The sequence below is a fragment of the Limanda limanda genome, chromosome 4, assembly GCF_963576545.1.
Source record: "Limanda limanda chromosome 4, fLimLim1.1, whole genome shotgun sequence".
Classification (NCBI taxonomy): Eukaryota; Metazoa; Chordata; class Actinopteri; order Pleuronectiformes; family Pleuronectidae; genus Limanda; species Limanda limanda.
In genome coordinates, this window is record NC_083639.1 from 2,170,600 (window position 1) to 2,191,678 (window position 21,079).

The window sequence follows — 21,079 nt, forward strand, 5'->3', positions numbered from 1 at the left end:
CATAATGGCCTCAGGAATGGAGCCGGCCATCAATAATGCAGAGGAAGCTGCAGTTAATGCCCCCTTTAATTCAACAGGTCTTCAGACACCGGGCCAGTTTTTCTTCCTCGGTTGCAGATGCTCGATGAGAGGCAGCTACATCAGGCTTTATGGCTTTGTTTGCGGTTGCACTGCCAGGTCTTTCCGCCCAACCTCAATCCCGGTTGCGGAGCCATTAATGGGTTTTCATCAGGGGCTCGCCTTAATGGAGTTTCCAACTTCACAAACTCTTTCAGATACCAGTGGGGAGCTGTAGCCACAGAGGAAGAAGTAATGTCCGCGCAAAACCATTAAATATGAGCTCAGTTTAGTCTGAACTGTGAGAGTGTGCTGGGGGTTGTGATCAACAACAACAGACCAGAGCAGTCAATGTTACACTAATAATATTATACATACAGAACTTGTGTTGTTGTACAGTTCTTATGTATTTATCCAAGGCGAATAAATCTTCTGTCAAGGTGAGAATTGTTCATGTCAACCTAGAAGGATATTTATAATCTATTTAAAGTATGTATAAGTATATGAATGTATATGTAATCACAACAGTATATAAAGTAAATATATTCAATCAATCAATCAAATTTGATTTGTACAGCCCATATTCACGAATCACAATTTGTTTCATAGGGTTTAACAAGTTGTGACATCATCTGCCCTTAACCCTCATCAAGAGTAAAACACACACACACACACACACACACACACACACACACACACACACACACACACACACACACACACACACACACACACACACACACACACACACACACAAGGAGAAATCACAGAAAATAATCCTTGTGTAATTGTATTGTTTTCCTTGTATCCAGAGCAGACTTAAAATATGAACTTGTTGATTTCCATCTGTATGAACTGAACTCTGAACTGGTTCTTCTGAAGTGTGAACTGGTAGAGAACTGCTCAGCGGCCTCTGACAGAGCAGCAGTGGCTCATTCATCAGTAGAGAGATTAAATCTTCATCCGCTGCTGCTGAGAGTAGCCTCCTTCATCTCAGGGAGCGAAAATACATTTTCTCCTCTGTTCCCTCGAGGCACAGGAAATCATTTCATTTTCTTTTATCACTTGCCAGCATGTGATGTTGTGGACAGCAATAAACCAGTGGCTCTTACAAAATAGTCACAATTGGTTCAGTTCAAACATGTGAGACTGATATGACCCCCTTCTTTTGAGCAGATGAACAAATAGTTTTTTCCTCAACACCTTCGAGCCATTGCTCTCAGGTCACATCTGACAGTGCTTTGGTTCCACCTACTGGATGAAACACTCAGATGCAAACGTTTCTTTGTCACAAATAAAAGTTCAATGCATTACACACACACACTTTCTGTGGTTTGTTACGTTTAAAAATAAAAGTATCTCACAGTGAAAATTCTCAAAGTCCTAAAGTAAAAGTGTTTCTCAGTAAATGTATATATCTAAAATAAGATTACTTATAATGCAGGAAAATGTCCCCTAAAAGTTTCATACTATTCTAATATTCATTTTTGGATTGATATTATTGTCTGTACTTTTGTATTTAAACTTTAGTTTTTTGGGGTTTTCTTAAAGATAGAAAGGAAGAAAAGAATAACCAGTTTTTACATTTTACTATATATTTTACTTAACTACCAATGCAAATACTTACACAAGGTTTGAATAAAAGTAGTGGTGGGCCTACTTTATGGAGCGTACTGAGATGAAAGGATATATTTATATCTAAGCATCAATTTACTTTTGTAGTTGGTTAACTGTTATATGTTATACAATTGAAACTTAATGATGTATGTAAAATCTAGAAAGAAATAGCCTACCCAAATAAATGAAAAGTACCTGGTTAATGTATCTAGTGATGTTATCTGCCTTTGCTTCTGCTTTCTCCTTTTATTTCCCCAGTTAAACAAGTTCACAAATGAAACATGCTTCTGTGGGAGACTTAAGTTAATGAAGAATGAACTTTATATGCTGCCTTTTCCCAAAGGTCAGTAAAATCCCCAGTAACAAACATTAAAATTCCACAAACAGGCTCCGTTGACATGTTTAGTTTGGACTGATGGGACAAGCAGGAAGTGAGGACAGGACAGTGGATGTTTTGTTGACCTGGTGACAGTGATTTGTTCCAGTAATTAGATTCAAACTCGCTCCTTGACCACAGCGAGCTGAAAGACGGACTCTGACCTTAAGGTAAAAGTGATCATGTAACACAGGCTGCTCTTCTTCAATCACTGCACCAGAACAACATCTCTTCACTAAAAACTACAGTCTTTGTGTCCCAGTTAAATCAGTGGTCACATATTTTCAGTGTGCACAACTTTTACTGAAACACCAAATCACTAGATGTACAAACAACTGCAGTGATTAGTCAGTATATTAATCAAGCTCTGATATTATGAAATCACGGACCAGCTCCCTGTCATTTAGAAAAATCCAGTTTGAGAACTAACTGAAACACTTGGATTTGTTGACAGATCTTCACGACACGCTTTAAAAGAACATGAGCAGTTATCAAATCTTCATAAATTATTCAGAAGAGATTTATAAATTAGTTTGACATATTATGTGAATATACACAGACATACGTATACATATACATGTGTATCTTTCGTTCATTGGGTATACACCCCTCCAGGGTTCTCTTTGACCTCAGACCTTGTGGAAAAAATGTTAGTAAATAAAGACTTGATAAACATTTTTTGGTTTGTGTAAGATATTGTATTAATTTATTTGACTAAATTTATATTTTGGACTGTATATGATGTGTTTCTGACTGTATGTCATATGTTGCTGATTGTATAGGCTGATTCTTTTGACTGCATATGATGATGTTTTTGACTGTATGGTATGTTCCTGACTGTATATGATATGTTTCTCACTGTGTATGATATATGATGTGTTTCTAATTGTGTATAATTATATTCCTGTGACTGTTCATGCTGTCTCTTCTGACTGTATGGTATGTTTTTGACTGTATATAATATATATCTGACTGTATATGCTGTCTCTTCTGACAGTATATGATATATGATGATGTTTCTGACTGTAAATTATATATGATATGTTTCTGAATGTATATGATGATTCTTCTGACTGTATATGATATATGATGTCTTTCTAACTTTGTTTAATGTTTTTTTGCCTGTATATGCTGTCTCTTCTGACGGTATGGTATGTTTTTGACTGTATATAATATATTTTTGCCTGTATAATATGTCTCTTCTGACTGTACATGATATATTTCTGACTGTATTTAATATATGATTATGTTTTTTGCCTGTATATGTTGTCTATTCTGACTGTATATGATAAATGATGTGTTTCTAACTGTATATAATGTTTTTTGCCTGTATAAGCTGTCTCTTCTGACAGTATGGTATATTTCTGACTGTATATGATATATGATTATGTTTTTTGCCTGTATATGCTGTCTCTTGTGACTGTATATTATATATCTAGCTGTATATAATGATGTTTTTTGCCTGTATATGATGTATTTCTAACTGTATACGATGATTTTTGCCTGTATATACTGTCTCGTCTGACTGTATATGATATATGATGTGTTTCTAACTGTATATAATGTTTTTTGCCTGCATACGCTGTCTCTTCTGACTGTATGGTATTTGTTTGACTATATACAGGTATGATATGTTTCTAACTGTATATGATGTTCTTCTGCCTTTATATTATGATTAATCTGACTGTATATGATACATTATGTGCTTCTAACTGTATAACCTGTCTCTTTTGGCAGTATGGTATGTTTCTAACTGTATACGCTTTCTCTTCTGCCTGTACAAGCTGTCTCCTGTGACGGTATGTGACGGTGAGCAGTCTCCAGCCCCCGGGTGAAGCCCATCCTTCTGGGCAGACGCAGCCTCCTCCTGCTGGATCTCAGTGTGAGCGCAGCCGCAAGAGCTCCAGATCGTTCGCATGAGGAGATGCATCGAGCCTGAGTCTGGATCTGTCACATGGGGCCGATGAGGAGAAGCATCGAGCCTGAGTCTGGATCTGTCACATGGGGCCGAGGAGGAGAAGCATCGAGCCTGAGTCTGTCACATGGGGCCGAGGAGGAGAAGACACTCGCTTCCTGAAATGATCCCCGACTGGACGCCTTCTCACTCGTCTGTCTCCTCCTCTGTCAGCACCTCGCATCGCGGCTGATCCTCTTTCGTTTTCACCCTCGACCCGAGCGTCGCTGCCGATGATGATCAGCAAAGTTAAAAACGCCATGTCCAGCCTGGTGGGGGGGATGACCACGCACGGACACCACCACCAGCACTCCCAGCAGCACCAGCAGCACCAGCACCACCACCCGGGGGGCGGCGGGGGGGCGGACAGCCTGCCGCCGCGGTTCCCTTACGGCCGGCCGGACTTCCTGCAGCTCAGCCCGGAGCTGCTGCAGCTGTCCACGGAGCACGCGACCCGGCCTGTGCTGACGCTGCAGAGGGGCTGCAGGCTCCCCTGGAGGACGGGGTACGCAGAGTGAGTGGGCCCGATGCATTCACACAACACAACAGCTCATCCACACAACACACCACAACGATCATATGTTGTTATGCAGAGAGGTGTGAGGTCTGCTGCAGCCTCGGCAACTGCTGCACCAGCCAACATGGCCCTTTTCTGTATCATAGATACATTGAAGATACATTGTAGATGTATCGTAGCCTCCACTGCACTGTTCTTCCCCTGATCTGCTGCTGAGGTGCATGTGAATCAGTCCCTCTGAGCTGTGATTACTGCAAAACCCTCCCTGGTATTACCCTGACACATCTGTGCTCACAGATCTGTGAATGCAGCCTCCACCTCAGTGTCACCTGACTGGAAACTGGAGATGCAAAAGTGAAAACAGGAAACGTCTACCTGTCCTTTTTGCATAACAAGCCACTGAGCTGCCTCAGGGGCTTTTTAGTGTTTGTGTCTGTGCTTCACACTTCAGATCTTATCTTTGGTCTTTCATAAAAAAAAAATCTTTCACATTGGTGCAGACCTTGTGCACCAATGATTTCTACTGCAGGTGCCTTCGTAGTCCAATACACCTGCAGTGCTCCGACAGGTAGAATCAATGCAGCATCCTTCCATTCACACTCTTGTAGCAGATTGTGCTGTTCAGGCACTCTGAGGGGGAAACACTTTCAGACCCCCCCTCCCTGCAGGAGTTATGAAGCAGTGAACAGCTTCAGTCCTTGACAGTAATATACCACCTCTGGCTGCCTTCCAGGACCGTATGGAGGCAGAAATACAGGCTGACTCATTACAGGGAGTCTCAACAGGGGGGTGGGGGGGAGATCTGTGACGACATTGGTCTCAGAGGGATGACTGAGAGGGGTTGGATGAGGATGGAAAAAAGAAGAAGAAGGAGGAGGTTTTTGTGTGGGAATGTGCAGCGTCACCAGTGGCGTCCTGTGGATTCTGCTGCAAATCACTTTTGAGGCAATGTCACCGAAACAATAATTACAGCATTAGCGGCGCTGTTTACAACACAGTGTAATCGGCTGATCTGGTCATGCATCAGCTGTCGACGCTCGTTTAGTGCAGAGAGAGTGGAAATCCAGAGAGTCCACACACCCTCTGCCCTGGGAACACAAAAGTCCCAAATACAAACTGAACACAGCAGATTGCCACTCTTGGAAAAATACTGCAGTAAAACCAGATTGTTGCTCTAATCAGGTCATAAAGGTAACACATGTTTGTTAATTCTAATGGGACAATGCACCCAAATTAAAAATCATCCCTTAAATCACTTTTTAAGCTCAAAACCAACCTACACAGGTGTTTTGAAGGGGATGGCAGTGTCTCGCTTTGAATTTGTTTTGTTGGATGTTTCTGGGTAAGAGCTACAAAGATATTCCCGGTAATTATTTATCTTTACAGTTTACTGCTCAAACTTGTTTGCTATCATTAAGAGAACAACTTCACATTACCATTCTGAGACGGCCTCCATCCCCCACTGGCTGCAGCCAATGGCAAACCAATGTGGCTCAGGACCCTGTTCCTCCACAACACTAATGTCCGAGGCCTCTGGAGGGGAAAAGTCCTCCACTTCTAAAGAGCCCTGGTTCCTTGCAAGTCTGTGTCGCTCCTCGTTTTTATTGTGGCCTAAGGAATCACTGACAGTGACACTGACATCCAGCCCAATCTCCCTCGACTCCTCAGGTCAAAGGTCCAGTTTTTAACATTTTTCAAAAATCATGTCGTGCTGAGACCTGGGGATGAAGTTGAAATGTGCCAAATAGGATAGTTATGGCAAGTTTATTACGAAAAAAACATACAAATAACATATATAAGCAAGTATTGAAGAACACAGGATAGTGGGTGAATCCACAGCAGTGTTTATTAGGGATTGATCAGTTATAAATCCACTCACACGGCTGATATGGTTGAGAGAAGAGCCATTCAAAGCTGTAAATTAACTGTGATGCATGGAGACTGGACAAAAATATGACATAACCTAAAAATCTAGCTGAAATAATAATCCCCACAGAGCAGAGATAATCTATCAGCTGCATCTCAGTCTCTGGTGAAACGATCGGCACAGTGGAGGTGAAGGTCCGTCCTGATGTCCTCCATGTCTTCAGTTTGAGGTCACTCCATTAGTGTGTCTCTTTTATTCTTAGGACAATTCATTGTCTTACCTGTTTGGTTGTCTTGGCCTGACCTCACACAGGTGGAGACGTTTTTAATACAGGATTAAGAAGATGGAGAGGCTTTAAACGCACAAATCACTTTTTAGCCAAATTATTAGATGCTGGAAAAATAGCGTGATTTTGGTGTTTACATCACAGCGACAACAACGAGTCCGATTTTGTCTTGGCTTACCTCAGGCGCCCCCTACAGGTGGGATCCTTAATCCACTGTCATAACTATAAGATGCGGCCTGAGGCTCACCATGCTGACAGCTGTACACATGTGCATCTGTTGACAAGCTGGTGGGGAAGAGGCCAAAGAACCATACCTGGCCTCTGATGATAAACAAGCGAGTCGACTTCTTTAATGACACAAACACACAATGTCAAGAAGAACCGCACAAAACAAAGTTAACAAGCAAAAGACACAACTTACTTTGTCCAATAACAACAACCCCAGGTCAACATCTGTCCTGCATCATTTGGCCTATTTTGCCAATGAGTTGAAAATGCTCCAATATTTCATAGTCTTTTAAGTTTGTGTACCACTAGACTTTGTGTTGCTTCAAATTGTGTTTAACAGTACAGGTGTGATTTTTACTGAAGATGATCAAAGTAATATAAGTGAACAAACAGACTTAAAAGAAAGGGAGATGTAGAAAAACAGTGGTTGCAATGTTATATCATGAAAATATCACTTATAGGTTGTTTACTCACTGTTATAATGTACTGTATATGAATGAAGAAAACATAATTTTTCAACTGGATTTTACTTGAATCCTCAAAAACTTTCTTCTAACTCCCATAGTTCACATGCTATCATCGACACTGATCTGGGTCCAGATCCTGAACTGATGCCAAGGTGCAGTTTACAAGTTGCAGCAGGTTTTAATTACAATACCCGACTCGTGCTCTAAACAACAGTCAATCCACCGCTGTACTATAGCTGTCTGTTTCTGTCAGGTCGCACCTACTAGCTTGCATTTCAGCATTGCACCATGTACCTTGCACCATGACCAGCAACTTCCTCTCCCTGAAAAGGAATCCGAAATATGACAGAAATAATTCCTCACACCACAGATGAAGACTTTATGTAGCAGCCCTGCAGTGTTTGTCCAGCTGCCAACTTCCAAACTGAGGCGGTTTCATTCAGCAGCAACCAGGGATTTATCTCTTTCACATTTAATTTGTCTTACGCCTCTCAAACAGGCCGGTGTTACACTGTGAAATGTGTTTATATCAGGAGCCGAGTGATAAGATACACACACAGAACAGACCTGGCTGCTGAAAACAGGTCCACACTTTTTATCTGTAACACTAAATTCCTTAAAACACCATAGTGACCAATAGCAGTGGTGGGTATACTCAAGTACATTTGCTATGTTAGGTACATATTTTAAGTATCTGTACTTTACTTTAGTAGATTTATTTTCAGATACTTTTACTCCACTACATATATCAGCAAACACTTAATTTCCCTTCGGGGATGAATAAAGTAATCTACCTATCTATCTATCTATCTTAATACAGTATCTATACTTTCTACTCCACTACATTCGTTCCGAGAGAGGAACTTGATCCAATCAGAGCAGCCAGGTAACATCAGACCCCGCCTCTTTCAAAGTCAACTAACCATTTTGCATCGGAAGAGGCCGCAGCCGAGACGCAGCCATGTTGATGTATTGGACTGTTGCATTAGGGAATAGGTTAAGTACTTTTTTCTTTAAAAACTTAAAGTATATTCAAAAGAAAGTACTTACTTACTTTTACTTAAGTAGTAAAGTTACTTTTTAAATTCTTATTGATAATAAAAAGTTATAAACAATTTCAAATACGAGTGTTACTTCAGAACCACTGATCTGTTGTTGACTGAACTCACCTGCCTGTAACAGGAGGATATGTGAGACCTGGAGTCCATTGCTCGACTCTGTATGTAAACTACAGCGAGAACTATTTCGAGAATTGGTCATTTTTTCCAGAGAGATTATTTTAATGCAGAGCAGAAAATCAAACTTTCAGCCACTTTTTCATCAAATTTCATGACGTCTGCAGGTCGAGCTTCTGCAATAACAGAATTCACTGGAACCCTCAACTTCTGCTTTTGAACTTCCCCCGTTTGACTTACAGTGACAGGGTTTAGAATAGAGAAACACTATTGCAGCAAATAGGACAAACCTGGTTTTCAGTCACAAGTGATGGAAACATGTGACCGAAACGCAGAAATGTGAGAGAGTTAAGTCACATTATGGAAAACTCGAGCGTGTGCTTCAGAATCGCATCATGTATAATTATAGCTCATTGAGCGCATGTGATTGAAGACTGGTTGCTGATTATTCGCTGTGGGAGAGGTGAATCTTACACAGCAAGAAATACTCTCATCAACTTCTCCACCACCATACAAAATATTAGATCAAAACATTTAACTGACGACGAGGGACAAAAACAGAAGAAAATAATTAATAATTGAAAAAATAAATATATTCTCACATCTGTATGGGCACTATATGTAAAAACAGTGATGCAGAGTGTATCTTGTAATGAAGTGTATCTTAATTATACTCTTTGGAATAGTTGTAAGAGTCTTGAGCTGGAAGCACAATTAAGTAATTTATTATCTAGTAAAATATGCTTTATTATTGTTATAATACTATAAGACTTTACTTCAGCAGTATAGGAGTTTTTTATTTATTTGCATGTATTATTTCTGAATGATATCTTTATTGAGGGTATTTTTTTAGCTAGTCAAACATACTGCAGTCCTTAGAACAGATGCATCCAATAACAAAAAATAAAAAGCATACACTCTGAAACTGAAGCCAGCTTTCTATATACTCCTCAAAGCTTCAGTGCATGTTTTTCTACCAGCAGCAGTCAGGCAGAACTCAACAGAAGAACCGAGCACCAGGTGAAGTCAGGCTGAATCTATAGTAAACCTCAGAATACAAAAGAAAAAAGTGCGCTGGCAGAACTTTGTGGATTTGCTGTGATCGCACTCCAACACGGATGGAACGGCTTTTTTTGTCTGAGTCCAGATATCCTGAATAGAAGAAGCCTGACTTAAGCAGAAAATCAGGTAAAAAAAAAAAAAGAGTCTGAATTCCTCTGTGTCATTAGTTGTAATTCCTCTGTGTCATTAGTTGTACTGCAGAGAGCACAGTGCAGGACACTGTGGCGCCTGTCCACTGCTTTCAGCTGATTAGAAACTGAAAGGGCTTTTTATAATCCAGATTTGGGCAGTGGGCGCATTTTACTGGCTCATATTTCTGATATCAAAGCTGCCAGCTTCAATTTTCTCTAATGATTGTAATCAGATGAACTATTTGCAGAGGGGGAGGTCAAAGGTCTTGTTTTGATGAGATTTTTCCGCTGTTTGTCTCTCATTTCTTTTGTTTGACTGCACAGTTTGTCCTCGGCTTCGTCAACTGACAATCTCCACTTCAGTCTCTCTTTCCTTTTCCCTTCATGATGTTCCCAGCTGATAAATTACTAATCCCTTCCCTGCAGAAGTTTCCAAAGGAATCTTAATGGCAGCACTTGAATTACTCAGAATGTGCAGGAGGTATTACGCAGTACTTTTCAGCTAATGGGGCATTTATATATAATTGAAACTGAAGATGTGATGTAATGCATCAGCATGAGGTCCAATCTGCAGCTGGTCTTAGTCTGTCTCATGTGTCCTGCAGCTCACAGGACTCGACCACTGGATGTTTGCATGTTCACAAAATGTTTATTCTCTCTGTGACACTGAAAAATAAATGTGCAAAATGTGCTGTTTTTTTACAACTGGTCCAGGCAGACATTATTTTCCATTAACTTCAGAACAATGTGAAAATCAATCAGCAAATTGCTTGAGTTGCGTGTTCAGAATCGGCACAATGTGGTACTGCTGTTGCTTATGATGCAGTTAAAGCTGCTCTCATCTGTATTTTTTATTATTAACTGTCGATAAAAACGACTCCATGTTATATTAAGGTCAAGGTGAGATCCTATAGAACATTTTATATGACGAGCTTAGACTTAAACTTAGTTATAAAGCAAAGATGCACGACAAATGCATGACCTGACAACAAATATGAAATGAAAATGCATGAAATTAGAGGATATTACAGATATTGAAAAACAAAACTAAAATCGAATTAGTGACAAACTAAATAAAAGATAATAAAAATACATTCGATAAAAATAAAGAAGACAAGGAACAGAATGGAAAAATGGGGAATTATTAAAAAAAAGGGGGTAGAGGATTTCTTTTTTTTATCACTTTATCAAAGGGGCATTTTCACATCTTCAAAGTTGTAATTCGTTGATCTAGATGAGAAGACTCAGGTATACTTAGGGGACCGATACCTATGAGAGTTTATAAACTTGGTGCATCTTCATTACATCTCAGGGAGTTCTTGGGCCCTTGCAGAGGTATGTGCCCTATTGAGTGACATTCTTTTTTATTCACAGTTTTAGTTTTATACAATTACAAACCTCTGAAGCACATTGTCTCATATCCTCATTACTCGTTGCATCTCTGCTCTTCCAGGAGAGTCCACTGCAGCACTGCAGCATGAAACTGCATTACTCTAAAAGCATCATCCTCCACCGGCATCAGCTCATAATAAAAAACACTTAATTCATCCTCCAAGTTCCCTCTGGGACACGAGTGCATCCTGCCTCTTTTCCCTCTCTGTTCTCCTCTCTCCATCTTCCTGTCTGCTGGTAATCAGGTTTTCTTGCGAACAAACACTCTCAGTAATCTGACTCCCGGCTCACCTTTCCTCCTCCGCCTCTTGTCTCCGTCAGGGTGATCAACGCCGGGAAGAGCATGCTGAACGAGGACCAGGCGTCCAGCGAGAAGCTGTTTGTGAGGAAGCCGAGCGGCAAACACAAGAACTCCAGTCTGCTGGAGGATAACGGGGTGAGCGAGAGGCCGACCTGTCAAACACTAACACTGGAGTTTAGGGAATGAGGAAATGAAATGTCTGGTCAAAGGCCGACAGCTCCATATATAATATTCAGTGATAATGTTTTGGGAACTGAACAATAAGTCCTGAGGGTGTCTGAGGAGAATAGTGTATTTTAAATTGTGCGGAGTGGACTTAACAGCGATGCATTTGAACCTCCTCACACTTTCTTTGGTTGTGTTGATATCTCATATCAAACTGTGGGGTTTTCATATCCCCTTTGCTTTCAATGGATTCAACTTGTAATTTCCCTCCATCTCCTGTGGGACATATCATTTTACACTGTTCATAATATCATTCAAAAATATCTGGTATTTCCCCAAACATCAGAAACAAGTGGTTCAAAATACATCAAGTGTTTTTTGGGATTTAAGATTTGCCTTTTTATCTCAGCTTGTTTTTCTGTGTACAGTTTATACTGTCACATTGGGTTCAGTGTTACACTGAGTGATGTTAACAGTGGAACAAGGGAGTGCTTGTATCAAAGTGGTCACTCAGAGCGACAAAGCCACAGTTCGCCCATGTCCCATCCGGTGACATGGAGGAGGCTGCCACCAGGGGGCAGGGGCCGAGATGATTTGACTTCACTGTTGGGGATAAAAATATTTCCCCTGGGAGATGGTAGAGACCAAAAACAAAGCTAAAAGACAGAATTACTGGCGTTAAATAGTTTTTTAACAAGTTCAACAAATTATCTCAAAAGGTGATGATGCGTTGATAGTCTGTTGCCCCTTATAAAAAAAGGTCAGATCTTTCAGACGCCATTTTGAGCGTATGCCATTATCCCACCTTTGTGCGCATGTACACATTTAGTATTAATCCCTTGCACTGTTTTATAAATGAGGCCCCTGACCTGGTCGAGCATGATGAAGATGGTGATGATGACGTTTTTTCCTCCTCTTTCCCGTGGACCCATTGACTGGTTCCATCACGCACAGGAATTTTTTTTTGTTTTCTTCCTAAACAAGTTTACTCGTTCGGTCGATAAATATCTGTTTTAGTCCGCCGGGCCCTGAACGAACTGCACACACACACGCACCAGCCTCCACTTTGTGTAAATGAATTACATCATCCCTTGTTGCACCCATCCCCCCCTTTCTGGCATGGGAGGAGAAGGCAGATTTCTTGTGCATGTGCATCAGTTGCTCCCACTCAGCCTGTAAACATGTCTGCAAACACGGAGGTGCGTCTCTGTCGCCCCCTGCAGCATAGACATTCTTCTGAATTTGTATTACTCAAACACTGATGTTCTATAGTGTTTCAAAATTGCTTTAAAAGAAAATATTTTGTAATATCTTGCCACATTTCCAATAATGTTATAATCTAGATTTCCTGTGAGGAAACATATTGCGTAGCATTTAAAATGTCACCAGCTGCAGTTTCACAGCCTGTAAACCCTCGTAAATCTGTGCCTTCTGCTCACAGATATAATCTCATGGGAGCTTTTTAAACCACATCCTTCATTGTAGGATTATTATTATTAGTCAACTATTATGTATTTATACAAATTCCTCCTTTAGGATGGCACAGGGATTCCTCTCCACTTCTGGGGTGTGTATGACGGACATGCAGGGTCCGGGGCCGCCATCATGGCCTCCAAACTTCTTCACCGACTCATCCGAGACCGCCTGGGAGAAGTCTGCCACCTGCTGGAGAATCCCACCTGCGCACCGCCCATCTGCCTGGCCAAGAACGGCAGCCCGTACCAGGCGGACACAAAGAAAGGGGCTACCCAGGAACCAGAGGACCCCGATGCCATCAGCGACTCGGCGGTGCGCTTCCACATGGAGAAGGTGGTTAGTTTGGAGAGTCTGGTGATGGGAGTCATAGAGACGGCCTTCCAACAGATGGTGAGCAGAGCAAAGCGTGTTCAGAGTTTGGCTCTTTTTGTATCTTCAAACATCTGTAAGTGATTTTGTGGCCTATCACTCTTTCTTGGTTTATTTCAGGACGAGCTGATCGAAAAGGAAAAAGCATCGTATGCCATCTCTGGTGGGTGCTGTGCCTTAGCTGCCATTGATTTAATGGGGAAACTCTATGTGGCCAATGCTGGAGACAGCAGGTGAGTAAAACTGTAAAATAAATATATAAAGATAAATGTAATTCAGTCTCAGAGCTCTCCACTACATGAAACTTTATACTCATGGGGAAACCCTCTCCAACAAGGCTTCTCTTATGCCCCCTGGAGGTTAATTTTGCACACTGCAGCTTCATGTTATCCTCTTCAGCCAGCACCAACCTGCTCATGTGAAGTGTTGCTGTGCATTGAAAACATAAAAAAGCGGAAATGTGTATTTCTGTCATCTCACTGCTTTGTCAACTCCCTCTTTCTCCCTTCAGGGCCATAATCATACGGAACAATGAAGTGATACCCATGACCAACGAGTTCACACCTGAGTCGGAGAGGCAGCGGCTGCAGTATCTGGTAATCTTTATGTTTTATGTCACAAATATCCCAAAACACAGATTACAGAAACTATACGTGATCTCTATTTCTAATCGATGACGATTCTGATGCACGTTAATCAGGGACATCCGCTGCATCAAAACAAGCGCTCTACTTTCGCCCAAAGAATTGAAAGCATCCCATAATGCTGCATTATTCAGCTTTCTCCCTCAGCCAATGACAATGCGGAGTTACCTCACATGATGCAGAGTCACAGAAGACCAGCGGAAAAGTCTGTGTTTAGGACAAATACATTTAGAATGTCCCTCAGAGTGCATTTACCTCCACCAATCAGTCCCCTTATGAAACCACATTCAAATTCACTGGATCCAGATGTTTATTTGGAACTGTCCCTAATATCACAACATCCCTGATAATTTTCATCTAGATCCGTGAAGAAATCGTTTAAATTTTACAGAACTTCTTATTTCACAATGTTAAAGATATTCCTGGATGTTGAGGATGACCTATAGGACAGTGAAACATCCTGATGTTCTTCAGCAGCTGATCGTTCTGCAGTTGAGTCACAGTGTGGGTGGATGGTGTTTCCTCCTAAAACAGGGAGATGATTAGTGGCTTCAGTCTCCAGCTCACAGCTCTGCAAACTGTCTGCAACACATCCAACCTCAGAGAGTTTCACATTTGAAAAACTAAAGAGAGGTGACAGACGTTTAGGCTCTTGTTCTGTGACTTGATGCATCCTGCCTCGTTTATGTGTGTGTCCCTGCAGGGCTTCCTGAGGCCGGAGCTTCTGGGTAATGAGTTCACTCACATTGAGTTCCCTCGGAGGATCCAGCACAGTGAGCTGGGGAAGAAGATGCTCTACAGAGACCACACCATGACCGGCTGGTAAACTCCATTCATAATCACAGTTTTCACAGGTTTCATGGGCAATTTGTTCTGTGCAGTTAATGTTCATAGTTGTTTGGCTGTCAATTGTTTTATAGACAGAATTTATAGTTTTGAAAACATTGAATAAGAATATAAAAATAATAATGCCTTTTCTTCGATTTTAAATTGTGTAACGTTTAGTGTTCAAACCCCAAAATAATCAGTTTTATTGTTTATGAAATGTTTTCTTGTTTTAAATTACTTCCAGTTATTTATCGTATTGATGAATGGACTAGTTGTGTTTGTTTCAGTAACTTTCATCTGTTTGATGTTTTGTCGTAGGGCTTACAAGTCAATCGTTGAAGATGACCTGAAATTCCCCCTGATATATGGGGAGGGGAAAAAGGTAAGAGACATTAACCCTAACCCTAACCCTAATCCAAGTTTCAATACAAAATTTAAATTACTGTGCATTTATGAATCATTTCCTAATTTGAAGTTATGACAATTTGATTATCAGCAACAGAAACATGATATCTGCAAATACATTAGTCATTTGCCTCCATTGTTGAGATACTTTTGCTCTGTTCCCCTCACAACTGAGTTATTATTTAATCATGTGTCTAGTCTACACAGGTAATTTAATTATTCATCTTTAGGTTTGTTAAATTCTACTTTTTCTAGTTTTTTTCTCTGTGGGTAGAAAATGAGACCTGAGAACTCTTCTGTTTTCATTGTTGTCAGAGGGAACACATTTTTTTCTAGATAATTCCTCACAAGTGGATTTTCCTGGAAGTAAAGAACATCCCAGAACAATAACCTGTGTATGTGTGTGTTTGGGTGTGTGTGTGTGTTTGTTGTCTTTGGTGACACCTTTAAAAAACAGCTAAAAACTCTGAAAACTACTTTTCCTAATGTAACATCAAGATTTATTATCTGGTTCTTTTATTGTTAGACTTATTAAACTCTACCTTTTTGTGGCCCTCTGTGACTTTGCTCCGTGAAAGTTGCTGCACGAAGTAAACTTTATTCATTTACTCCTCCGCAGGCTCGTGTCATGGCCACAATCGGCGTGACCCGCGGGCTGGGAGACCATGAACTGAAGGTGTACAACTCCAACATCTACATCAAGCCCTTCCTCTCATGTTCTCCTGAGGTGAGTGTGAGGAGAAGCAGAGGAGCAGCTCTGGATGGCAGCGCTGAGTGAGGAGTCACGGGAGCTTTGTTCCTGGGATATGTTCAAAAAGCTGTCAGACTCTGGCACTCGCTTTGTAGCCTGTTGCTCAAAATGAAACTCTGGGCACTGCTCGAAGCTCTGTCTCTGTCTTACAGACTAAGATATGATGGAAACTTATTTATCCAGTGTAATTACAAATTCAAAGAAACAAGTGAGTACACCTAAAGTCTGTGTGCCTGTGATCAAAGCAACCAAAGTAATTTCAACAAGGCAAAATTCAAGATTCAGATGGGTAAACACTCAGCTCTGACTTGGCACGAGGATTATCTGTGGAAACTGGTGTTTCAGTGACTGATCAGACGATGCAAAGGTCACTGCAGGAAGTCTGCGGCCGGCGGCCAAGAAGAAAATAAGATTCTACTTTGCCAAAAACAACATGAGAAGAAGCCTGATGAATATTGGCAGCACATTCTTTGGCTTTCGTCTTGGGCTTTAGCTAAAAGCAGATTAAACTTTGATTTGTAAATACATCACACTTTAATGATACGGCCAAGAAGTGCTCATATACTGTAGCTCTGATTCCCATTGCACTCTGACATATTAACAAATGTCATCTATGTATTTATAAACTGAGTTTAAAGATTAATATAAGGACTTTTAAACAGGGGCGGTTCCAGGGGCGGGACCGGGGGCACTGGGCCCAGCTGAAATCTGATTGGCCCCTAAAGTGCCCCTGTTCTGTCAACAGTCTTTCTTTTTTAAATGATTCAGTCATTTACTAACAGAAAGGACAAACTGGACAAAGCTAAAGACCTTTTGAGTTTGTATGACAACGGAAGGCCACAGGTTTTCTATCATGTTTTGGAGGGGAGGGTGAGGTGAGGGGTATTCAGCTGCAATATGCAACTTCACCACTAGATGTCCCTACATTCTACACATTGAACCTTTAAATGTGGACCTTACTGACTCAGGAACCGTGCATGGATGTTGGATATAGAATTGGCACCTCTGTGTAAATTATGGCCCCTGATTCAGAAAAATACTAGCTCCGCTGCTGCTTTATAAGACTCATAACTTGTCTACCCTGAATTAAATAAGCGCAGCGTTGTTGTTGAAGATGTCATTTGAGAAAAAGGTCAGAAGTGCACAGAATCCTGACACTCGTCACGTTTCTTTGAGTTCAAACTCTGTTTACGTCCTCTTGCTAGATGTTGTTTTGCATTTCCCTGTCAAGCTCCAGGAATATTATCAGGTCTTTACTGCTTAAACTCTTGCTGAACCATACAAAACCTGTTATAAGTCGCTTGAAATAAGTGGCTCAGCTTATGTGAGTAAACAAGAGCAGCTTTACTATTGCAAACGGAGGTTATGTCTCTTGCATACCAGTAATTTTTCAGCACAATTTCACACACGATTAGAAAATGCCTTCTTCATATGCCAAGTCTTGTTTTTTTCTTCTTTTTTTATCATAACTGCATGGTGAAAAAATATTGTTTTTTCTGTCTTAGGTGAAAGTTTATAACATGGCCGAAAACAAGCACGGCCCAGACGACGTCTTGGTCATGGGCACAGACGGATTGTGGGACGTAACCACGGACAGGGAAGTGGCAGATGCTGTGTCAGCCTACTTATCCGGCAGTGACCCCTCTGATCCCATGAGGTATGCGGTCTGCCAAATAATCCTTTACATTATAGGCTTTGCTTCTAGCTACAAATTCTGTCATGTGCTGCGTGGACAGGAAAATGACATGAAAACCGCAGTTTCTTAAAACCTTAAATATAATGTACTCAGTTTGTCCACTAGATGGTGAACAATTAAGATCTATGTGAGAATTCTATACATCCATCTGCATAGTGGAGTAAGTGGAGATGCGTCGTCCATCTTCATATACAATTTATACATTTCATATTAAGTTTATACATGAGAAAACATGTGATCAACCTATAAAATACAAACATATGTAACTAATTGTGGCCCCTAGTGAAGTTTCAGATGTTTATGATATGATATGATATGACACATTAAATGTGTTTCCTATCATATAGTTACTTGATTAAACATGAATCCGTGTGTTGTATGTGTGTTTGTAGCTTGTGCTAAATTACAGTGTGTCTCACTGGTGTAATGAGTGTGTTGGTGTGATACACAGGTACACCTTGGCGGCCCAGGACCTGCTGATGAGGTCTCGAGGAGTGCTGAAGGAGCGCGGCTGGAGGCTCCCCAATGAAAGACTGGGCTCAGGTGATGACATCACCGTGTTTGTCATCCCGCTGGCGGGGAGCGAGTCAGAGACATGACGTGATGTCGCAGTGGCCCGCTAAGACAGCGCTGACTCGTCAGGGTTGCTCCAACCGTCCCTCCAAGCTCCCTCAACCCCCGGACCCATGGGGCGTCGGGAGAGAAAAACACCTTTGCTGTGCTGACCTATTTCGTCATATGACACTTTTCATTGAACCGCTGACCCTGTGTCAACCCACATATGACTCATAAAATAACCTGAACCCTTACTATAGCAACAACTCTGGTCTGAGCAGCATCAACCTCTAGATCAGACCCCGTCCCAGCCGCTTTACGTCAGCCCACACCCGGGATCCCATCTCCTTCGATCACCGTCATGTAACAGAAGATTCTCAGCAACGTTTTAAAGAGAAGTCAAACTCCGCCTCCTTGACCTGCTGTTTGTAACAGTTGCCAGTGAGAATTAAAAACCCTCGTAGTATTTTTGTTTCCTGCTCATGTTCGAGGCCAGAACGCTTTTCAAACCTTTGAACTGATTCTTAATTTTCAGGTCATGGCCTAAATGTGACTCTGTTTTTCTAAAAAATCTAATTTACAATCTTACTTGGAATGCAGGAGGGAATGTGAGGAAACCAAAGAGATGCCACTATGGCATAAGGATGGAAATCTGTACAAAGAAAAGAAAAAGGATAAACAACAAAACAAAAAAAATTGATTCATGTCTGTACATTAAAGAAGCATGGAGGTTGTTACAAAACTGAGGAATGGACCTTTACAGCACAGAACCTGAACAGAATCCATCTCTGTCTCTGTCTCTGTGTCTCCTCTGAGTCAGTATAGATCAATGAGGCACCTGATGACTTGTTGCACACTGTGGTAGCCCGTTGATTTGTGATATCTTTCTACTGAATGTACTCAAAGATGATTTGTTTAATTTTCTCATCGCCGTGAAGAGAACAGAGGGTTTCACTTGAGTTCAGATCAAATAATATTTCCTTCCATTTTACTGCTGTTTCTTAACAGGTAACAAGTAAACGAAACATTGAAATTTCTCTGTTTTTGATATTAGGGGTAGAAACAGTAAATGTTGTTCCATTAGTTTCACCAAAGCCTAATTTAGATTTGGCTGTTCCCCCTGGTCGTCCCCGAGTGAGGAGAGGAAACGGCGTCCTTTCGAAATCAGTCGTTAATCCATAACTTACCAGTTAGCACGTGTTAGCAGAATGCTAGCTCGATATAGGCAAAATCGCTCTCACTGTTAGCAAAAAAAAGCAACATTTGTATTATGTTTAATAGATATATAAACAATGCTATATTTGGCAAAATTAGAAGCACGTGTAAATAAATTATATTTGCCGTTTAGCTCCATTCTTTGAGAACTACCTCGCTGCTGCCCTCTAGGGGAATTGCAGCCAATATTGGTACCACGGCATTAACAGGAAGTTGTCATGATGTCCTTAAATCGGCTCCGGTTTAACCCTCTGAGGATAAATGTGTTGATGTAGCAAGATGTGAGAAACTTCACACTAAAGCCTTATAAAGACTGAGAGGGACTTTTTTTCTGCACAAATTTGATCCTTCTAGACGTAGCTAAGAATGTTAAATACCCTTTCATGTACTGGATCCCTCTTTTGTACCATTTCTGTTGTATCATGCTGTAGTTTAGATTATCCATATATTTCAAGTCAACTTTGGTTGGAAGCAGTATCCGCATTTATATTTTTTACATTTCTATCCATACTTGTTCGTTGTTTAAAAAGTTGTTGCATCCTAGAAATCGAGCTACCGAAATGTGAGGTAGAAGAGGAATGTGGACCAGTTTAGAAATAAATCAGATTTTTCCCAAATGCCTTGAATGTTTTTATTTACACTTTTGTGTCATTGACTCGCAGACCAACGGAAATCAATGATATTAATGAGTCCTGACTTGATAGTTATTCACATCATGAGTTAGAATTAGAACAAACAGAAAAGACATAACTAATCTCAACATTTATCTGTAAAAGAGTTTCAGGAGAAATCAGAAAGTGTAAAGTATTTAAACGTAAGTATCAATGATACATAGTTTTCTTTATGTAGCACAACGCCTAAATCTTGATTGTTAATGGTTTAACTTTATAATTGTTTAAATACTAAATACTTTTTTTTCTCTGCCCATATTGAATTCCAATGTGTAGGTATTGAGCTTGTATTCTGATAGTTTCCTTCAAACTGGGCTTTGACTTTTGCTTTAAACAAGCTAGCAGTGATCTGAAGGAACCATTCAGTTCCTTGAAAATAGTTCCTGAGACTTAACATTTGACTTTGAGTTGAAACGCAGCTATTATTACACCAAATAGGAACAAATGTCAATGTCAAGCATTTATATTCATCATCATCCTTAATACTGACACAAATGGGAGAAATATACTGAGATACTTCGGCTGATATCATTCTGTGAAGATACTGCACATAAAAGTCTTTCTTTCAAAATTGTTAAAGTAATCTAGTACAACAAAGAACACCAAATATTAAAATGGACCCTTTAATTATGCTATATTGTATTACAGCAGTTCATTATTTTTATGGAGGCTATAATATACAGGCAGTAATTTATTGTAGCTGCTGAGCAGGAGCTAATTTTAATTGCTCTATATTCTTTTTAAAGCGTCTTCTGTCCACCCACACAGGCTCCTCCCCTTTGGCCTGAATAGAGCTTGACTGTGGGGGAGACATCAGACATCTCCCTCCCTCCCATGTTCGCTTTAGTCAGTCAGTTTGTGTATTTGTTTATTT

At 40.6% G+C, this 21,079-nt stretch overlaps 1 protein-coding gene across 1 annotated transcript; it reads left to right on the top strand.

Moving 5' to 3' along the window:
- The first annotated feature begins 3,971 nt into the window (after positions 1-3,971).
- ppm1j (protein phosphatase, Mg2+/Mn2+ dependent, 1J) lies at positions 3,972-20,151 on the top strand. Its single transcript, XM_061069062.1, has 10 exons — positions 3,972-4,518; positions 11,451-11,565; positions 13,132-13,461; positions 13,561-13,673; positions 13,952-14,036; positions 14,788-14,906; positions 15,231-15,294; positions 15,937-16,044; positions 17,574-17,725; positions 18,216-20,151. The coding sequence occupies exons 1-10, from the start codon at positions 4,238-4,240 to the stop codon at positions 18,361-18,363; spliced, it is 1,515 nt and encodes a 504-aa protein (XP_060925045.1). The 5' UTR covers positions 3,972-4,237; the 3' UTR covers positions 18,364-20,151.
- Positions 20,152-21,079: the final 928 nt, after the last annotated feature.